We start from the raw sequence: 20,553 nt of genomic DNA, 5'->3' as shown, positions 1-20,553 counted from the left end.
GATACAAGGCTGGATGGATCCATGCTTTCATGTTGTTTACGCCAAATTCTGACCCTACCATCCGAATGTCGCAGCAGAAATCGAGACTCATCAGACCAGGCATCGTTTTTCCAATCTTCTACTGTCCAATTTCGATGAGCTTGTGCAAATTGTAGCCTCAGTTTCCTGTTCTTAGCTGAGAGGAGTGGTACCCAGTGTGGTCTTCTGCTGCTGTAGCCCATCTGCCTCAAAGTTCGACGCACTGTGCGTTCAGAGATGCTCTTCTGCCTACCTTGGTTGTAACGGGTGGCAATTTGATTCACTGTTGCCTTTCTATCAGCTCGAACCAGTCTGCCCATTCTCCTCTGACCTCTGGCATCAACAAGGCATTTCCGGCCACAGAACTGCCGCTCACTGGATTTTTTTTCTTTTTCGGACCATTCTCTGTAAACCCTAGAGATGGTTGTGCGTGAAAATCCCAGTAGATCAGCAGTTTCTGAAATACTCAGACCAGCCCTTCTGGCACCAACAATCATGCCACGTTCAAAGGCACTCAAATCACCTTTCTTCCCCATACTGATGCTCGGTTTGAACTGCAGGAGATTGTCTTGACCATGTCTACATGCCTAAATGCACTGAGTTGCCGCCATGTGATTGGCTGATTAGAAATTAAGTCTTAACACACAGTTGGACAGGTGTACCTAATAAAGTGGCCAGTGAGTGTATACTCACATTCCATCTGCTCCCGCGCCGTGTGGTGTCCTTTTTAGAAACTGGCAGCTGACTAAGCATGTAAGCGACAGCCGTGCATGAAGTTACTGCTATGCGCCGGCTGTCACATATACACCAATGTCAGCTGCTGGCCTCTGATTGGCCGGCAGCAAGTATTGCTGCGCATGGACCCGACGGGTCTCTGCGCCACAATATACTTCAGCTGAATGTTGAAGTTTGTGCTGATGTCGGTGGGCCCCATACCCACGCGGGCCCGGTCACTACACCCTGTCCACAACCCAATTTAAATTGTTTTCAAATCTATGCACATTTTTAGCCATTGAAAAATACTGTCACAAAAATACCCCCGCCACAAGTCATAACCTACACTTGATATTGTCCCATAATTTCACCAGATAACTCAAATCACACACTTTTCTATGTAAAGATACAGTGGATCTACTTTTTTATTCAGCTTTTTTTCTGTAAAGCACAATATATTATAGAACTAATATTTTATTTTAGGATAAAATTCCATTTCTGTAGTAAATATACTTTAAAACAATACAATTTAACAAGTGAAAACTTAAAAATAACAAACGATAACAACCAAATCTGTGACAGCAACAAAAGAGAACTTACATACAAAGAAATATAAAATGTTACTTTTCCCCAAGTGATCTTGCCCTAATCAGAAGCTGAAGACTGAATAAACCTTACATAAAACATTAATGCTGTGTCGAATCTGTGCATTCGATTTGTGAGCCATGCGTGTAAGTTGTTTTACATTTGTTGTCGGGGAGGTAATACATCACATATAAAATTACACACATTCTCTCTTTAGCCAGGAATGAAATTGTGACATGAGTGACATAAGAATCAATCAGTGTGATAACTAGCACAGTCCGATACACATTAAAAAATACAGTAACAAAGTATCAGTTCAGTTTGGCAATATTGCTCGTCTTCCTCTGTTATGACCTGTTCCTTCACCAGATAAAGTCTGGTCATGAGGTTCAGGTAGTTGTAAAACAAGACACAATTTACACAACTGGAACGGAAATCCATGGATACCATGTACAGCTTCTGCGTGTCATTACATGTAGCTAGAGAAACTGAACATAATTTTGTGGAATAAGTCCTCGCCTGCCATTCAGCGTTCCTTCCAACCATCCAGGTTCCCTTGAATTATGAACTACATAGAAGGAAAAAAAGAACAAAGTCACTTGATACTGCTGCAGGATAAACACTATTGTGTGACACTGCAAATTTGTCAGACCAAACATAATTCAGGAATGGAAAACCAGACTTTTGTAAAGACGAATCCTTAAAGGGAATCAGTCACCACATTTGACCAATCTAAACCATTAATATGGGCATACAGGTTATAGACTCCTGAGGAGAGTGATATCTGTGTGTCTCATATCAGATGCCTTGTTGTGGATCATAAATCAACTTTTATTACTTTATATAAATGACCACTTCCAGGCTATGGGGAGGACGCTGCCTGGGAGATTACTCTGCCTCCAGAGCTTATTTTATATGAAGAAGGCGTTACCAGTGTGAGACAAGTATCCAACACAGAATAGGAAAAATGAAATTTGTCTTCTTGCACATGCAATTTTTGCTTCTCTCTGAGCTGTATTGCAACAATGTTGCAGCCCTGTCTCCCTGTGAGGTGGAAGCTGAAGCTGAGAGGAACCTGCAAATGTGTCAGCTATAATCACATACAGCTCTGCAGTGAGATCAGATGAGCTGAGAGCGGCCATTACACATCTCACACTGGGAACACTGGTAACCACTACATATCATACTGTGAATATTGTCTGGTAACCATTACATATCACATTGAGAACACTGGTAAGCATTACATATCACACTGGGAACACTGGTAATCATTACATATCACACTGTTAACCATTACATATCACACGGAACCATTACATATCACACTGGAAACCATTACATATCACACTGGAAACTCTGGGAACCATTACACATCACACTGGTAGTTCCGTCCTTCATGTAAAATAAGCTCTGGGGGCAGAATATCTTCCAGACACCATCTGCCCCAGAGCCAGGAAGAGGTAGTTTACATAAAGTGATAAAAGATGATTTCTCAACAACAAGGCACCTGATATGAGACATACAGATAGGACTTTTTTCAGCTGTCTATAACCGGTATGCCCATATTAACAGTTTGGATAGGTCAGTTATGGTGAAAGATTCCCTTTAAACTCCATAACTAGTGGTAAGCAAATATTGGGAAACATCAAAGTTGCACTTTTGTGGCTACCGCACATAATTAAAGGTACCTCTCTAAACTGAAATGATTATATATAATGTATACATATACACACATTATGCACACACAAACATTTATACTTTCATATATAGAGATAGAAACCCATAATTATACAAAAAAAGACAAATATAATACATTGTATTACTTGAGACATTGATCCCGGACTACTGCCTTTATTAAAGACAAACAGTCACCTCTCCCGACATGTATACACACAAACTAACAATTGATCTTTTTCTAGAACTCGATTGTACCAGGCAATTTAGTGAGGCTACTACTTTAGTAAACTTCACAATGATGAAATAAGCCTATTCTGCCCCGATCAGCACTTTCCATACCTCCTATAGACTATTATAAACCTTTCCAATGAAGTCTATGCAAACAGCTGCTGCGCAGAATGGGGAAAAAAAGGCAAAACATCCCCTAGCTGTGGGTCTCACACCAGAGCTTTCTTTTTAGGCAGTGCTTGCTCTGGCTTAGTGAGTGCTGTCAATGAATACACGAAACCCACAACACATGGTAGGCAATTAAGGCGCAAGGGTGCACTAAACACCTTCACCTACATATCAGATAAACTACTTTTATGCATATCAAAGGCAACATTTAGGACACAACAGTAGGATTTCTATAGGCGCTAAGAACTCTAATTCACCATGTGATTTAAATAATTTTCAATAAGTTTCTGGGGTGACAGACTCACTTTAAACATAAAATATAGCACGTAACTTGTAATTTACTCAGAAATCACAGCTAAAATAATGTAACTGGGGTTTGGAGAATTCATAAGGTGCAGAATACATTAGCACATAGTTTACCAACATTCGATGATGGCCTAATGATTAAGGTCTACTAATAATAGCGATACATAATAACACTGAGATTATCACAATCAACAGAAAATAATGTTACCCTTAATTAATTAGAAACATTTCTCATTTACCTCAGCTGCCATGTAAAGTTCGTTTAAGTGCAGTACAATTTTACCAGCATGTAGTATATATATATATCTTTAAAATGAAGACGAAAAAGAACATTCCTTTCAATTAATTACAAGGTACAGAGCACTTATTAGCGCTGACTCTCAAAACCGAGCTATAATTGAGCAACCCAAGGAACCTTCTAAACACTAATGGACTGCACTATATGCATTATCTACATATTACACTACAAAGAATGGTAACTAAAGGGAAAATACAGCAATTCTTGTACTGGGCTATGTTACAGCAAGGACATGACATTTTTTTATAGCTGAAATCGGGGCAATACGACAAGGGCTGTAGCAGTCACTTTAGGACAATTCAGTAAGGAACCCTGAACAACAGACTTCTCTCCACCAAGATCACTAAGAGCTATTGATCCTATTTATCCTAAGTCAAGTAACAAGGCTCGTTAAAGGGTCGACAATCACTTTTAGGATTGCTACTTCCAATAGGTGGCACTAGAGTTCTAGTCCTCTTCCTCTCTGAAGAGACAATTTGCATAAGAGCTATTGATGCACACATTTTACCGTATCATCTACATTACAAAATGTCCCAAAGAATCAATCCAGTGATCAAGCATAGAATCATAGAATCGTAGAGTTGGAAGGGACCTCCTGGGCCATCTGGTCCAACCCCCTGCTCAAAGCAGGATTCGCTAAATCATCCCAGTCAGATGTCTGTCCAGCCTCTGTTTGAAGACTTCCATTGAAGGAGAACTCACCACTTCTCGTGGCAGCCTGTTCCACTCATTGATCACTCTGTCAAAAAGTTTTTTCTAATATCTAATCTGTGTCTCCTCCCATTCAGTTTCATCCCATTGCGTCTAGTCTTTCCTTGTGCAAATGAGAATAAAGTTGATCCTTCTACAATGTGACAGCCCTTTTGATATTTGTAGACAGTTATTAAGTCTCCTCTCAGTCTTCTCTTTTGCAAACTAAACATTCCCAAATCCTGCAACCTTTCCTCATAAGACAGGGTTTGCAGACCGGTCACCATTCTGGTCGCTCTTTTCTGAACTTGCTCCAGTTTGTTGATGTCTTTTTTAAAATGTGGTGCCCAAAACTGGACACAATATTCCAGATGAGGTCTGACCAAAGAGGAGTAGAGGGAAATAATGACTTCAAGTGATCTAGACTGTATGCTTCTGTTAATACATCCTAGAATTGCATTTGCCTTTTTGCTGCTGCATCACACTGTTGACTCATATTCAGTCTGTGATCTATTAGTATACCCAAGTCTTTTTCACATGTGCTGTCACTTAGCCCTATTCCTCCCATTCTGCATATGCTTTTTTCATTTTTAGAAAGCATCTTGTAAGCAGGGTAACATATACCTCATATGAACAGTGGCATGTTAATGTTAGGGCACCCCTGGTCAAAATTACTGTTATTGTGAACAGTAAAGCAAGTTGGAAGATGAAATATTCTGTAAAAGGCCTAAAGTTAAAGATGACACATTTCCTTTGTATTTTAGGCACAAAAATATATATAATTTTCATCTTTTCAATTTTAAAAAATAACAAAAAAGAAAGTGGGCTGACTTAAAAGTTTATGTTTACTGCTTGGGTAGTACCTAGTAGAACCCCCTTTTGAAAGCATCACAGCTTGTGAGTGACTTTTGTAGCCAGCTAAGTCTTTCAATTCTTGTTTGATGGATTTTCATTCATTCTTCCTTGGAAAATTCTTCCAGTTCTGTGAGATTCCTGGGTCTTCTTACATGCACGGCTATTTTGAGGTCTAACCTCAGATTTTCAATGATGCTCAGGTCAGGGAACTGTGAGGGCCATTATAAAACCTTCAGCTTTCACCTTTTGAGGTAGTCTATTGCGGATTTAGGATCACTATCCATTTGTAGAGGCCATCCTCTTTTCAACTTCATCTTTTTTACAGGTGCTGTTATGTTTGCATCAAGAATTTGTTGAAATTTCATTGAATCCATTCTCCCCTCTACCCATGAAATGTTCCCCGTGCCATTGACTGCAACACATCCCCAAAGCATGATTGATTCGCCCCCATACTTAATGGTTGGAGAAATGTTCTTTTCCTGAAATTCTGAGCCCTTTTTATCTCCACACATGCCTTTGATCATTGTGGCCAAAGAGATTGATTTCAACTTCATCGGTCCACTGGACTTGTATCCAAAACGCATAAGGCTTGTATAGATGTTCTTTTGCATACTCCTGACATGGAAATTTATAGTGAGGACACAGGAGAGAATTTCTTCTGATGACTCTTCCATGAAGGCCATATTTGTGCAGGTGTCTCTGAACAGTAGAACAATGTACCACAACTTCAGAGTCTGCTAAATTTTTCTGAATGCCTTTTGCAGTCAAGCAGGGGTTCTTATTTGCCTCTCTAGCAATTTTATGAGAAGCTCTCACTGAAATTTTGCTTGATTTTCCAGACCTTATCTTGACCTCCACTGTTTCTTTTAACTGCCATTTCTTAATTACATTTCGAACCGAGGAAAAGGCAACTTGAAAATGTTTTGCTATATTCTTATAGCCTTCTCATGCTTTGTGGGCCTACACCATTTTCCCTTTCAGAGTGTTAAGCAGCTGCTTAGAAGAAACCATGGCTGGTGTTTTTTTTGGCACAAGGTTAGGGGAGGCTGTGGTTTATAAAGCTGGAAAATTTGAATCACCTGGCGTTTCGTAAAGATATTAGTGAACAAGCCATAAATCTAACAGGCTAATTAAGATCTGAAATCTTGGTCAAAGTTATCGGAGCATACAAAAGTCTAAGGGGACCCAAACTTTTGCATCGGGCCATTTCCCTTTTTGTAATTTTTAAAATAAAAAAAAGACTATATATATTGAAGGGATCCTACTCACTCAGGTGCAGCGGGAGACAGTCAGGAGGCAGGTTCCTTTACAGTTCATGTGGTTTATTACATCATAAACACATCAGGCAGCAAGTAATAAAGAAAATAGCCTTTAGCTTAGGCAAAAGCAAACAGAAATGTCCGATAACTCAGGCTCAGACCTGGAGCTTCAGTACACATGGGAGGCTTAGTCCTCCCCACCTACAGCTCCCTGGTTCAGGAGCCGGCTACATTATAAGGGTGTAGCCACACCCACGAATCCAGCAGCTGACTGTTCACGTCACTGTGACCTCACCACAGGTCCTTGCAAAACAGTAATAAAGCAATATCTATTATGCCTTACAATATGGAGACAAGCCATCTCTGAGACACATCTCTCCCATCGATTATACAACCCTTAGCCATGCCACAATATATAGATTTTTTTTGCCTAAAATAGAAAGGAAATGTGTCATATTTAACTTTAGGCCTTTTAGAGATCATTTCATTTTCAAATTGCTTAACAGTTCACAATATTGACATGACCACAAACTCCAATCACCTATCTGATCTATACATTAGATTGCTGCCGACGACACTTAAGCCAGCCAACCTTCATGTCTCCAAAGCCTCCATACACCAAATAGCTTGGACGAGCGTGCATGTATCTCGTATAAGGATCGGAAAGAATGACGTGAATATAAATCTCTGGCAGTAGCTAATCTTCAAGGAGAATAAAATGATTGCTTGTATAAATCTTACGATGTACAATACAAAATAATATTGTGGTACCGTGTCAGCCAGAAAAATTGATGTAAATACTTAGGTCCCCAAAAAAATGCGAACGGTATTCAAAGAGTGATACCGCTTTGGCTAACCAGAGAAATTATATTTGCAAGCTTTCAGGGCTCAGAAGGCCCCTTCATCAAGCTACATTATAAGTGAATTACTGAGAAGAGACAGCAACATTTAAATAGGAATTACAACAGGACATGAGGTGATGCTAGCTAGAGACAGGCCAAGGAAATCAAATTAAGGTTTTAGTTACACATCCAGATGAGGTCTAAGTGTTCTATTAGAGATCTGAAGACCTTCTTGTGGAGGTGTGAACTGTGTCCATGTAATGAGTCATGAATCCAGGTGTCAAATTGAGTCCTATGATTAGAGACTGAAACATATTTATAAATTTGAACTCCCAGATTTCTCTTTCTCTGTCACTATTAAAATGACCTTTCAGTATTAGGACTTTTAGATCTGCCAAGCTGTGTCCAGGTCTAGAGAAGTGTATCCCTACAGGCATGTCCAGCTCATTTTTAATAGTGTGTCTATGCAGATTCATCCTTGTTTGTAGTTTTTGCTTAGTTTGTATAAATCTATAATGGCTGACCTTGGTGTTCGATAATTACTGAACCTGCCAGTTTCAGATGGATCAGGCCGACTTAACTGCTTTGTGTGTTGATATGGGATAATTTCTTAATTGTTGGGATCCCACCAATCCAGAAAACCAGGGCTCTGACAAGCTCCAGTTAAATGGACTGGTGGTCGATCATACGCTTGCTGCTTCATTCATTCTTGGAGATGTGCTGAAAACCAGCCAAGCGCATTGCTCAGTCATCTCCAGCAGTCTCATTAAGAATGAATGGAGCAGCAGTGCACATGATCAACCAGCTATCTATTCACATGGGGCTCTTCAGAGCAATTCTAGGGATCAACGGGGAACCTAGTGGTTGGACCGCCAGTGATCGTGAAGTTATCCCTATCCCTTGGCTATGCCAGAATTCTAGAGTAAAAAGCTTTGAATAATCACAACATTTTAGTGTGATGCGAGATGTGGGCAGACCTGCTAAAGGACGGAGGCATGACAACCCCACTCGTCAAATTCAAGACAAGTGGTGGTGTTCCTTATGTCACAAATCTTACTCCAGTCCCCCAAACTGGTGTAAGATTTGTGGCGAGGCGCCATGGTGGTGACCCCCATTTGTCAGACACTCTTGATTCATTAAGAGACGTGTTCCTCAATACATAAGGAGCGTCTGACTATAGCACTCCTTCTCATCAAGACTGGCATGAATAACGCTGGTCTTGATGAATCAGGGCCTTTGAGCTTAAAGGCGAGTGCCATTTTTTAAAAGAGCCATTTGGTCTTTTTAATATATAGGGAGCTTACATCAAATCATTCCCTCTACCAGAAGAAGCTTTTCATAATGCTGTACACTGGACAATTACCATGTGAATTTTCAGATCTTCCTAGCATTGGATGTTCAAGGTATACAATCATTACTCACTGATGCCAATTCAGGATTACTTACCATTTTCAAAAATTTCCCCTACTTGAAAAGATAACTCTGAGCTGTGTTCAGCTTCACAAGGATATACAGCTTTTGCTTTTCTGCCATTGATGCTGCAACATAAATATTAGAAGGGTGTCATTTAAAAATTTAAAATCTATAAAGACATCTCCAAAGAGGGGACATATCACCCCCCTCCTATTAAACAAATGGGATTAATTATAACTCCACAATAACTGGCCTAGTAGTGCAAGCAGCTTCGGCCTCATTCATCACTCAATTACGCAATTGTCCTGACAAGGGGGATAGGTGGAAATACTCCTATGGATTATAAGAATACAATACGCAACAGAGAGATAGATTGGAACAAGTCTCGGGGTAAAGGTTAGAGTAAAAAAACTTGACCTAACTTATAGACATGCATAATGAGTTATGCTATAGTTGTAGTCAATTAGTGATTTTACATTACCTATTTAATTGAAAAATTTAATTTATGAATGGAGAAAACATCACAAAATGCAAGGATAATAGAGAAAATTGAGGTCTGACTCAACAGGACTTGATTTTCCTTATCTTTTAATTTTTCAAAAGAAATTATAGTGCATACAAAAGAAAAATGTACATGGTCGACATGACCCAGTCGACGCGTTTCGACTGCACTAAGCAGTCTTACTCATGAGTGCAACTCAATCAGCAAGGTATTTACCAAATTGCTTATTTTTTCATTTAGATTCAAACCGTGACATTTCGTAAAAGGTAAAACCTCACATAACGTGGGCTGAAGTTATGAGACTGAAAAAAATATAATGCATTTTATAACATCCATAAACAATAAATAAAGTCAATGTAAATAAAAAAATTACAAAATGTAGGCAGTCTCTAGATAGAGGACCTTCGGCTATCGTAAACGAGACTATAGACGATTGCAAGGATTCTCCTTTGTTACAGGCTAAGTAATAATACAATGTTACAAGCAGCATTACACGCCAGTATACCTCTCTGTAGGGAGCTCCGGCGGCAGTGCAGTTGACGCATCAGTGTCTGCACACGGTTCGGGCGTCTCTGGAGAGGTAGGTTCACATGATACTGCCGAAGGTTCATTATTTATCCAGGATACCAGTGGACACGGAGGAAGGGATCTCCTGAATCAATTAATAGAAATATTTTTGCTGTTAGTGTAATCCCCAATATTTACACCAGTTTTTTTATATCAAATCTAGGTGAGCAGAAAAACAGGCGGTGCATGCCGTCCTATGATGGCCCTGCGGACATGTACAGGATCTGCAGGCTTTTCTCCATGCAGCGTTACCAAGGTACATAAAATGTAGGCTCAGAGTTTATAACTTCCAAAACACAGATTACTACAATTTACTGCAGATAGATTAGTGAGTGATTTGGGTTTAAATACCTGAGAATGAGGTTTGACCTAAACTCGACATTTAGTCTGCATATTGATTTACTGACATCTAAATTATACACCAAGCCAAGATCACTTTATGAAAATAAATCTTGCTTTAGCAAGAAAATGCAATGCTCAGCCTTCCCTAATGCTGGCTATGATGTGAGATACACTGGATATCTTTCCATAACACTATATGTGATAGCACAAGACCAGAGTGTGAGCTCCTGACAAGTTCCTCTACCACCGGAGCCAATAATACAGCTCCTAACTAAAGGCAGCAGTGGCTATGGATCAGGGCTGTGGACTTGGTATAAAATGGACTCACTCCGACTCCTAAAATATATAATAAATTGGATTCAGTAGTACAATGCAGAATTTGCGGTTAATGTTTCCATAAGAATTTAGGAAAGTTATGAAATGTCCTATAAATGTCTGTTCTATGTCTGAAGTAAGGATTGCGGCTTAGGCCTGTTTCACACATCAGTTTTTTTGTGTCAGTTAAAATCCACCAAAATGGCAGAAAGCGGATCCGTTGTTAACTGATGTGAACGGATGCCACCGGACCGTTTTTTTGACGGATCCGCCGAATGAAGAATTTTAAAGGAACCGCTGCCCGGGAAGGAGAGAGAGAGAGAGAGGGAAGGGGAGAGAGAGAAGGGGAGAGAGAGAGAGAGGGGGAGAGGGAGAGAGAGGGGGAGAGAGAGAGAGGGGGAGAGAGAGGGAGAGAGGGGGGAGAGAGGGAGAGAGAGGGAGAGGGGGAGAGAGAGAGAGAGGGAGAGAGGGGGGAGAGAGGGAGAGAGAGAGAGGGGGAGAGGGAGAGAGAGAGAGAGAGGGGGAGAGAGAGAGAGAGGGGGAGAGAGAGAGAGAGGGGGAGAGGGAGAGAGAGAGAGAGAGAGGGGGAGAGGGAGGGGGAGAGAGAGAGAGAGAGAGAAAGAGAGAATTTTTTCTGTTCGCCAGAAATGATTTCAGGGTTAAATTTCTGCCTGACTTCATTCCTCCGGGCATGCGCACTATAAAAGTGCGGATCCTGCAGCACAAAAAACGTTACATGGTCCGTCCAGGCATCTCGGCGGACGCAAAATAATTGACGGATCCGCAAAAAAACGGATCCAACGGATGGCCATCCGTCAAGATCCGCCAGTAATGCAAATCAATGGGGAAAAAAACGGATCCGCCAAAAAAAATGGTGGATCCGTTTTTTGCAAAAACGGCGGATTTTGACTGATGGTCAAAAACGGAAGTGTGAAACAGGCCTTACAGATGAGATGAATCTGTGCTGCACTTTATGTACATGCTCAGTAATGAGGCCGTGCTGTAGGGTTAGGGAATTTGAGAAGTTGGAGTCAGAGTCGATGGTTTGGCTTACCAGCTCCTCAGCCCTGCTATGGATATACGAATATTGTCATTGGCCAATTCCATGATGGTCACAGTTGTTCTGAAACCACTTGTGGATTATTGCCCTTTTCAGGGACAATCATTATATCTCAATTGAATAACATACAGTCCAAAGTTTAAAGAGAAAACAGTTAGGAAAAGGACATTGTTTAAATCAGATTTGGGTTCCTTTTAAAAAAAAAACTTTTTAGTAATGTTTATTTTTCATATCATGATTTACACTTTCTGTCCTCTACAGATGGCTTTTCAGCAGCCTCATTACCATTAGAGGCAGGATTAAAATGACAAGTAACATCTCTATACACAGCTGATAACACAGGATCCACCAATAGGCAATGTGACAGCTCTCCCCTCCCTTCGCAATGACATTAGCACTCACTCATTAGATGACGCAATGCAAAAGATCGTTAATACAAAAATATCCAGACTCATATCTTATACAATGCAGCGGTGAATATCACCTGCTCACTACATGTGACGCCATATATAATGATACACAAAACCAGAGAATCATAGGCGTTTAGAAAAAATACAAAAACATTTTATTGTCACCATGTGCCACACTGAACGCACCCCCCTGGGGCATCACAGCAGTTTTCCCTCTGCGCCCCCCCCCCCACCGTTGTCCTGCAATTTGTGCACTAAGGAAAGAGTGGGTTACTCATGGATGGGCATACTTGCGCTTAATGGGTGCAGTAGCCTCCATGATAAGACAGATTGGAGACAAGGGAGTCTTTATGGATAACGGATTTTCATCAGGCATGCTTTGGATTAACATATGAGAGGGCTGTCTCACCTATAATTAGATAATATATGAGATACGATTAACATATTTTTGCTGTGTGCCATAATTTTGGTGTCTATTACAACACATCTTTTTATCATGTTTGCCCTTTTTACCTATCTGTATGGTGACAATAAAATGTTTTTGTAATTTTTCTAAACTCTTATGATTCTCTGGTTTCCTGAATGCAAAAGATCATGTCTGAGTAAGTCGATTGCTGCTAATGTTCATGTGTATTTCCTGAGACGGGAAGTAGGATTCTAAAATAGCCCCAGTGGCCAGTGTGAAAACTGCAAGATTTCTCTTTTTTTCACACACAGATTGTGATATGGAAAAAAGAAAAAAAAGAACATTTAACACCAAATTTAAACTATTGGGCATTTTTCTGATTGCAGATTCCCTTTAACAAAAAAGAGAACTCCTCGACACTATCCCAGAATTCCACACAATGGCCCTAGTAATAAAAAAAAGCTTGCTTAAGATCACTTTGGAAGGTAAAATGACAGGATATGCCATAAATACCTGGGACACTCACCTCATTCCAGAATGGGCACTTGCTGACCCCTGTCTTGCCTTATGAGGCATCCGCTGATTGCTGGATATGGGTTGAGAATAGATGGAGAGCTGTCTGGCCAGTCCTGATGTTTTCATGACTCTTTCATCTCTCCATTCATTCTCCCCCTAAATGCGGCACAGCAGAGAGGTGAATGTATATAAATGACTGGCTGGGTCTTTGCGCACTGAATTTGCACTTAAAGGAAACAAGAAGCACTGACATAGAAATAGAAACGTTCTTTTATTCCAAACAAATATTAAAAATACAAAATCAACAAAACTGTGAAGAGGTCACAAAATGATACAAAACCATGTGTAATGACTAACTATTAACTATGTTATGTGGTTGCACTTATCCACTCAATACTATGGTTTCCTCTTTTTGTGACCTCTTTACAGTTTTGTTGATTTTGTATTTTTAACATTTGATCACAATAAAATAAAGTTTTTATTATTTCTATATGTCAGTGGTTCTTGTTTACTCCTGTTCCCTTTGAGTGCAAATATGTCTTTGGGAGTACTCCATTATTTATATCACTTACTTTAGGGGGGAATATATACCATTGATCCTCGCCCTATATTGAATGTGTTTTTTGAACATTCTTTTTTCTTTCCGCGCAGAAGCTGCAGTTCACAATGCTTGTGTTTTACCTGCGGATTAAGGCTATGTGCACACGCTGCGGATTCACCCGCGGATCCGCAGGTTAAATGACCTGCGGTTTTACCTGTGGATTGGCCAGCGGTTTTCCCCTGAGGTTTGCCACCTGGACAATGGAACAGGTGGCAAGCCGCAGCGGAATTGACATGTCAATTCTTTCTGCGGATTCAAAACCGCAGCTTTTCCGCAGTTGAAAATCCACAGCATGTGCACAGCAGATTGTAAATCACATAGACTTACATGCTGCCTGCAGAACTGCTGCAGATCCGCAACGGCCAAAACCGCAGCGTGTGCACATAGCCTTACTGTAGATGTCTAGCAGATTTAGCCTGCGTTTTTACACCTGCGGATTCCTATAATGGAATAAGGATAAGTGCACACGTACTTTTTTGCCCTGCGTATTTTTCCGCACAGATTTGAAGAAATCCACAGGTCAAATGACCTGCATTTTTCCTGCGGATTTCTTGCGGTTTTCCCCCTGCGGATTTGGAGAATGGAGCAGGTGGAAAACCGCACAAAAGAAGTGACATGCTGCATATTTTGAAACACAAGAAAACCGCGCGGAAAAATCTGCAGCGTCTGCACAGCGTTTTTTTTTTCTATTGATTAACATGCTACTGTACATCATAATGCGGATATGCAGCGTTTCTGCGTGGTAAAATCTGCTGCGGATCCGCTGGGAATCTGCATCGTGTGCACATGGCCTAAGTGTAAAAACGCTGCAGAATCCGCACAAAGAATTGACATGCTGCGGAAAATAAACCGCTGCGTTTCCGCAGCATGTGCACAGCGGTTTTTGTTTTCCATAGGATAACATGGTACTGTACATCACTTGGAAAACTGCTGCAGATCCGCAGGGCCAAATCCTCTGCGGATATGCGAATGAATCCGCAACATGTGCACATACACTTATACTGACTTTGTGCACTGAATGCTTGGACTTGGTTTGAACAATCATTCTGTACTGACATTCCCTTTAAGACTTTCTGATCACTTTCCATTAAACTCATTACCACATGCAGGATTAGAATAAAAGAAAACACCTCTATGATGGCAGATGACACAAAATAACTCCACTTACAATAGGTGAAGGTCACAGCACGCCTCCCTTTTACCTGCACACCAAGCTTTGCATAGATCACAAAGCATCTCTAGGAAACTCTACTATAGAGGTCAATGAGATAGACTATTTATTGCACTCAAACAAAAAAGGAAGCACACCGTAGCGCCATAACATGCAAACATGAAATATGAAAAATGAACTGTATTACTGCATTAGAAATATGAAAAACCGAGAAAGCTTAGCGCACAAAATGACCAATTTCTGTGTACCTGGAAGCCACGGTAAGGTGTTTCTCGTATTCCAGGACCCTAACCTAGCTTCCATGTACACATAAATTGGCCATTTTGTGCGCTAAGCTTTCTCGGTTTTTCGTATTTCTAATGCAGTTCATTTTTCATGTTTGCATGTTATGACGCTACGGTGTGCTTCCTTTTTTGTTTGACTGTATGTGAGTTGGTGACTCTAGGTTAAGCATCTGTTCACACTGTGTTTGTGCTTGGATGTGACGGTCAGTTCTTTGAGGTTTGCATTCATTGACCTTCTGACTGAGCACTCCACCTGTTAGACGCAGGCGTTTTTAATCACAGCAGGGCCACTACTCCTCCACAGAGATATAGATTTCAGTCTAAGGAGAGGATTTACATAGGTTCCCATTCAGATGGAGACTTTAGTCTGAGGATTGGCATTAGGTTAGGGTCCTGGAATACGAGAAACGCCTTACCGTGGCTTCCAGGTACATATAAATTGGCCATTTTGTGCGCTAAGCTTTCTCGGTTTTTCATAATTCTAATGCAGTTCATTTTTCATGTTTGCATGTTATGGCGCTACGGTGTGCTTCCTTTTTTATCTGAGTGTATGCGAGTTGGTAACTATGTTAAGCACCTGTTCACACCGTGTTTGTGCTTGGATGTGACGGTCAGTTTTTTGAGGTTTGTAGACTATTTATTGCAGTCTGGTAAAGTCTCTAAATGTTGTTATAGAAGCCTTCCCATGAAGATTTTTTTTTAAATCTGTGTATGTAGTGCAGTGTATATGTATTACTATATTCACCTACCGCCACTTTCTACAGGATCCAGCACCGTTCTGCTCTTCTCAGTGACATCACCACTCTGCAAACTCTCTGGGCATCACTGTGCTCTGTGTGTGACCCAGAAGTGGGGTATACCAGATTAGCCTATGGTGTGTAAGAACGAGGCTCCGTTGGCTTACAGTGTAAAGCCTTCCAGCTCACGCACAGAGGATGAAGTGTGGTAATGTCAATGAGAAGAGAAGCAGAAGGGCACTGGTTCCTGGAGACAGAGGCATAGGTTAGTCTATTAACACATACACACATTTTTTTTTAAATCTTTAGGGGAGGGTTTCTTCTCATAAAAATTGGCAAAATGCTGTCCCCATAATCATGTACAGAAAATAAAATATCTACCATCAGAAGACAAAAACAGTGAAGAAAGTGACACATATCCTATTTTTAATTATTATTATTTATTTATATAGCACCATTGATTCCATGGTGCTGTACATGATAAGGAGTTACATACAAATTACAGATATCACTTACAGTAAACAAACTAACAATGACAGACTGATACAGAGGAGAGAGGACCCTGCCCTTTCGGGCTTACATGCTACAGGATGGTGGGGAAGGAGATAGTAGGTTGGTGGGTTGCAGCAGTTACGGTGTTGGTTGAGGTGATATCTCCGGTAGTGGTGAGAGAGAAGGAGGTAGCAGGGTCATTGCAGGCTGTAGGCTTTCTTGAAGAGGTGGGTTTTCAGGTTCCGTCTGAACGATCCAAATGTGGTTGATAGTCAGACTTTGGGGCAAAGCATTCCAGAGGACAGGGGCAATTCGGGAGAAGTCTTGGAGGCGGTTGGATGATGAGCGAATAAGTGTGGAGGAGAGAAGGTGGTCTTGGGAGGACCGGAGACTACGTGAGGGAAGGTATTGGGAGATTAGTTCAGAGACAAATGGGGGAGACAGGTTATAGATGGCCTTGTAGGTCAGTATTAGTAATTTGAACTAGATACGCTGAGGGAATGGGAGCCAGTGAAGAGATTTGCAGAGGGGAGAAGCGGAGAAGTAGCGAGAAGAGAGATGAATTAGTCGGGCAGCAGAGTTAAGGTTGGACTGGAGAGGTGCGAGGGTGTTAACAGGGAGACCACAGAAAAGGATGTTGGAGTAGTCGAGGCGGGAGATGAGGGCATGCACAAGCATTTTAGTAGATTGAGGGTTGAGGAAAGGACGGATTCTGGAAATATTTTTGAGCTGGAGGTGACAGGAGGCAGAAAGAGCTTGGATGTGCGGTTTGAAGGACAGGGCAGTCAAAGGTTACTCCGAGGCAGCGGACTTCTGGTACTGAGGAAAGTGTGATGTCATTAATTGTTATAGCTAGGTCAGGTAAGGAAGATCTGTGAGATGGAGGAAAGATGATGAGTTCAGATTTGTCCACACTGAGCTTGAGGAAGCGAGAGGAGAAGAAGGAGGACATGGCTGATAGACACTCTGGGATTCTGGACAGCAGAGAGGTGACGTCTGGGCCAGAGAGGTAGATCTGAGTGTCATCAGCATAAAGGTGGTACTGGAATCCGTGGGACTTAATTATTATTACAAAATAATATAGAAAATACATCACCTTTACTAAAAACCAGTACCACCCCCTTCTAGTTCTAAGCGCAGTTAGGCTTGGTCTTTTAAGGTAGTCGTTATGCATAACAATCATTACAACCTCGGAGATATCTTACTTCACTTGTAGCCGGAACTGGGCTTCTATATTCAGCTATTGTTTGCATCAACTTTTCCACAGAAACCGGAGAGCCATCACACGTCTTTGTAGTAATGTGACTCCACTTTTGCATAAATCTACAAATTTTGGTGCAAAATTGGTGACAAAATTTGAAATATGTAGAAAAATTCTTCACAAATTCCCCCCCCAGAGTGTCCAGTTTCTATCTCGACTCCATAGATATCAAATATGAAAAAAAGTCCTTGGCATCCACACGACGCCGATTATTTGCACTGACAAAAAATAACGCCAAGTCGAAATCCAACGCTCTCCCACTTTGCCAAACACATTCACCGGTAAGCTTGTATATGGCAAATCCATTGATAAAACTGCTTCCTTGTCTCGAGTGCACATGCTGTAAGAGCTGACACTCCCTTTAAGTGATTTAAAGGCTGGAATTGAACGAAACACCTGGAAAATATTTTTACGGCAACTTTTAATTAAATTCTACAGGACATCCCGCCCTCGGTCACCACAATGCTCCGAAGCAATGTAATTGTTTCCTAATACCATACTGAGCCCTCCGATATCAAATTAGCTTTCAACTGCTGAAAAGCAGCAAATAACTAGTACGTGAAGGGATGAGACGAGCCTGAAAGAAACATTTTAGTAAGGGATTAGATGGGTTGTAAAGCATTGCATTACAAGTAATAACCCTTCCTCCACTTTTAGGAAGAGATAGGTAACCAATTACTGGAAAAAGATTTAAGTGGATATCTGGATTGTAACCACGGCAACAGCAAGAAAGAGTAGTTCAATGTTGAGAGCCTCAGAGAGGGTTACAGACGTCTATGTAAAAACAGCAGTCAAAATCCAGTGATACAGATCAACGGAGACCTTTACCAAGAACCCAAGTACCATCGTCATTAATTTTACTTGATCATTATCAAGATAGACGGGGTCCGCCTTGAAGATTTAGGGAAATATATGTACAGCTCATCTCTTAGATGGCTGAATAAATAGCAGATATGCAGAGCACATACATAGAATAACGTATTTTATCTTTATTTTTTTATCAGTAGGGTGCAATAGTTTCTTAAAGGGATGCAATCATCCAAAAATTATCTATTGTTTAACTAGGTTTTTGCGATAAATTTTTTTTTAAGTTATTTTTTTTAACATCTCACAATCTACATTAAAAATGAAATCTGGAAATTTTCACTATGTCCACTTTGGCTTTTTTGTAGACTATAACTTTCTGTTTCAGGAAACAACACATGCACATAGCCACAATGGTCCGCTCCTAACTTTTTCTTTAGTAGTGAAGTTTCTAATGAGTGTGTGCAGAGGTCATTATGAAGGGAGGAGCAGGTCAGCTGTTACATCACCTATTGTGATTGGTGGATCTTATGTTATCAGCTGTGTATAGAGGTGTTACCTGTCACTGTGACCCTGCCCCTGCTGATAAGGAGCCTGTTAAAAACACTTCCAGAAAGGACAGGAAGTATAAGTATAAAATGTCCCCAGGTGGCCTTTGTAAAAATTGAAATATGTCTTATTTGTTTATTTTTTTTAATACAGATCCTGAGTTGAAGAAAAACAAAAGAGCATTTCCAGAAAGTCTTAAAAATATCTAAATGGGCAAAATGAAAATTGCAAGATTAACATTTTTTTTAATAAAGATCATGAAAGAAAAAATTATTTTATTTTAATTTAAATACATGTAGAACAGACACAAAAATAAATTTAAAACAGTCGGTCATGTTCTGATGATCAATTCCCTTTAAGATTTGCAGATGTTTCAGGTAAAACTATTTTTCAGATTTGAAAAGTTTATTTTTCAAAAATTACTAACCAGTTTTTTTACTGCACAAACTATTCCTCCAACTCATGTTCATCACTTTTACTGCTTGGGCTACCTTCTAGAAGAAAGAAATGGAAGTACCTTCACCTAATTGAATCCTTGGTTTACTGCAAACAGGCTTAACACATTCAAAGCTAACAATCCCCAAAGAAGAATCAGTAAGACAGTCTCCACCTAACAGGTCATTTATAATGCAAGTTCATAAAATCTATTAAAAAAAAACAACTACTTTTAAAAGTAGTATGGAAAGTGCTGTTGACCTTAAAGCCTGTAGTGATGAGTAAACGTGCCCAGATGAGGTGTTATCTGGGCATGCTAAGTTACTTCGGCGTGCTCGAAAAATATTTTCGAGTCCCTGTGCCTGCATGTCTCGTGGATGTTCAACAGCCTCAACACAAGCAGAGATTGCCTAACAAACAAGAAATCACTGCATGTGTTAAGGCTCTTGAACATCCGGGAGACCTGCAGGCATGGGGACTCGAATATATTATTCAAGCAAGCCAAAGTCGCTTGGTTAGCACTCAAGCCTGCTCAGATAACACCTTATCTGAGCATGTTCGCTCATCACTATTATCCTGTAATAGGAGGGCAAACATGTCAAATGATTTGCTCCTGCTATTGTCATGTGACCTACCTACTGTATACAGAACCAAAAGTCTTTTAGTTTCCTGTGGGAGAATGGGACCTAAAGAAATGTTTGACACCATGCTGACAAAGCAGCTTCTCTTTCTGCTCTTTCAATTAGCATGGCATCAGCAGTGACGTTCTGTGCATAGCAGATCAGAAGTGATAGAGCTGCTCTGTTGATGTGACGTCAAATGATGCCGAAGAATAACTGCTTGAGCCGGAACACAAATAAAAATAAAATAAAAAAATAAAAGTGGGTAGAACTGCATGTATTATACACATTGCTTAACCGCTTACTGGCTCATGATAATATGAGATAAAAAAGTCACTTGTAATTAAGAAGCGTAGTGTCATGCACCAAAACATGGATACTTTCTTGTTGAAATTCTACTGTCTTCATGATACACTGATTTTGCATGA

At 40.5% G+C, this 20,553-nt stretch overlaps 1 protein-coding gene across 2 annotated transcripts in view; it reads right to left on the bottom strand.

Moving 5' to 3' along the window:
- Window positions 1-1,139: 1,139 nt before the first annotated feature.
- Window positions 1,140-20,553, bottom strand: part of ARHGAP10 (Rho GTPase activating protein 10) — a 421,521-nt gene continuing 402,107 nt past the window's right edge. For both annotated transcript variants that reach the window (XM_073576247.1, XM_073576246.1), the window contains 3 exons: window positions 10,061-10,207; window positions 9,087-9,178; window positions 1,140-1,885 (listed from right to left, as the gene is read on the bottom strand). In XM_073576247.1, coding sequence (XP_073432348.1) covers window positions 1,797-1,885; window positions 9,087-9,178; window positions 10,061-10,207 — 328 coding nt within the window. In that variant the 3' untranslated portion in view covers window positions 1,140-1,796. The remainder of the gene's footprint in view (window positions 1,886-9,086; window positions 9,179-10,060; window positions 10,208-20,553) is intronic.

Source organism: Dendrobates tinctorius, unplaced genomic scaffold (assembly GCF_039654945.1).
Source record: "Dendrobates tinctorius isolate UK_male_01 unplaced genomic scaffold, ASM3965494v1 ptg000008l, whole genome shotgun sequence".
NCBI lineage: Eukaryota > Metazoa > Chordata > Amphibia > Anura > Dendrobatidae > Dendrobates > Dendrobates tinctorius.
This window is presented reverse-complemented; position numbering and strand designations above follow the sequence as displayed.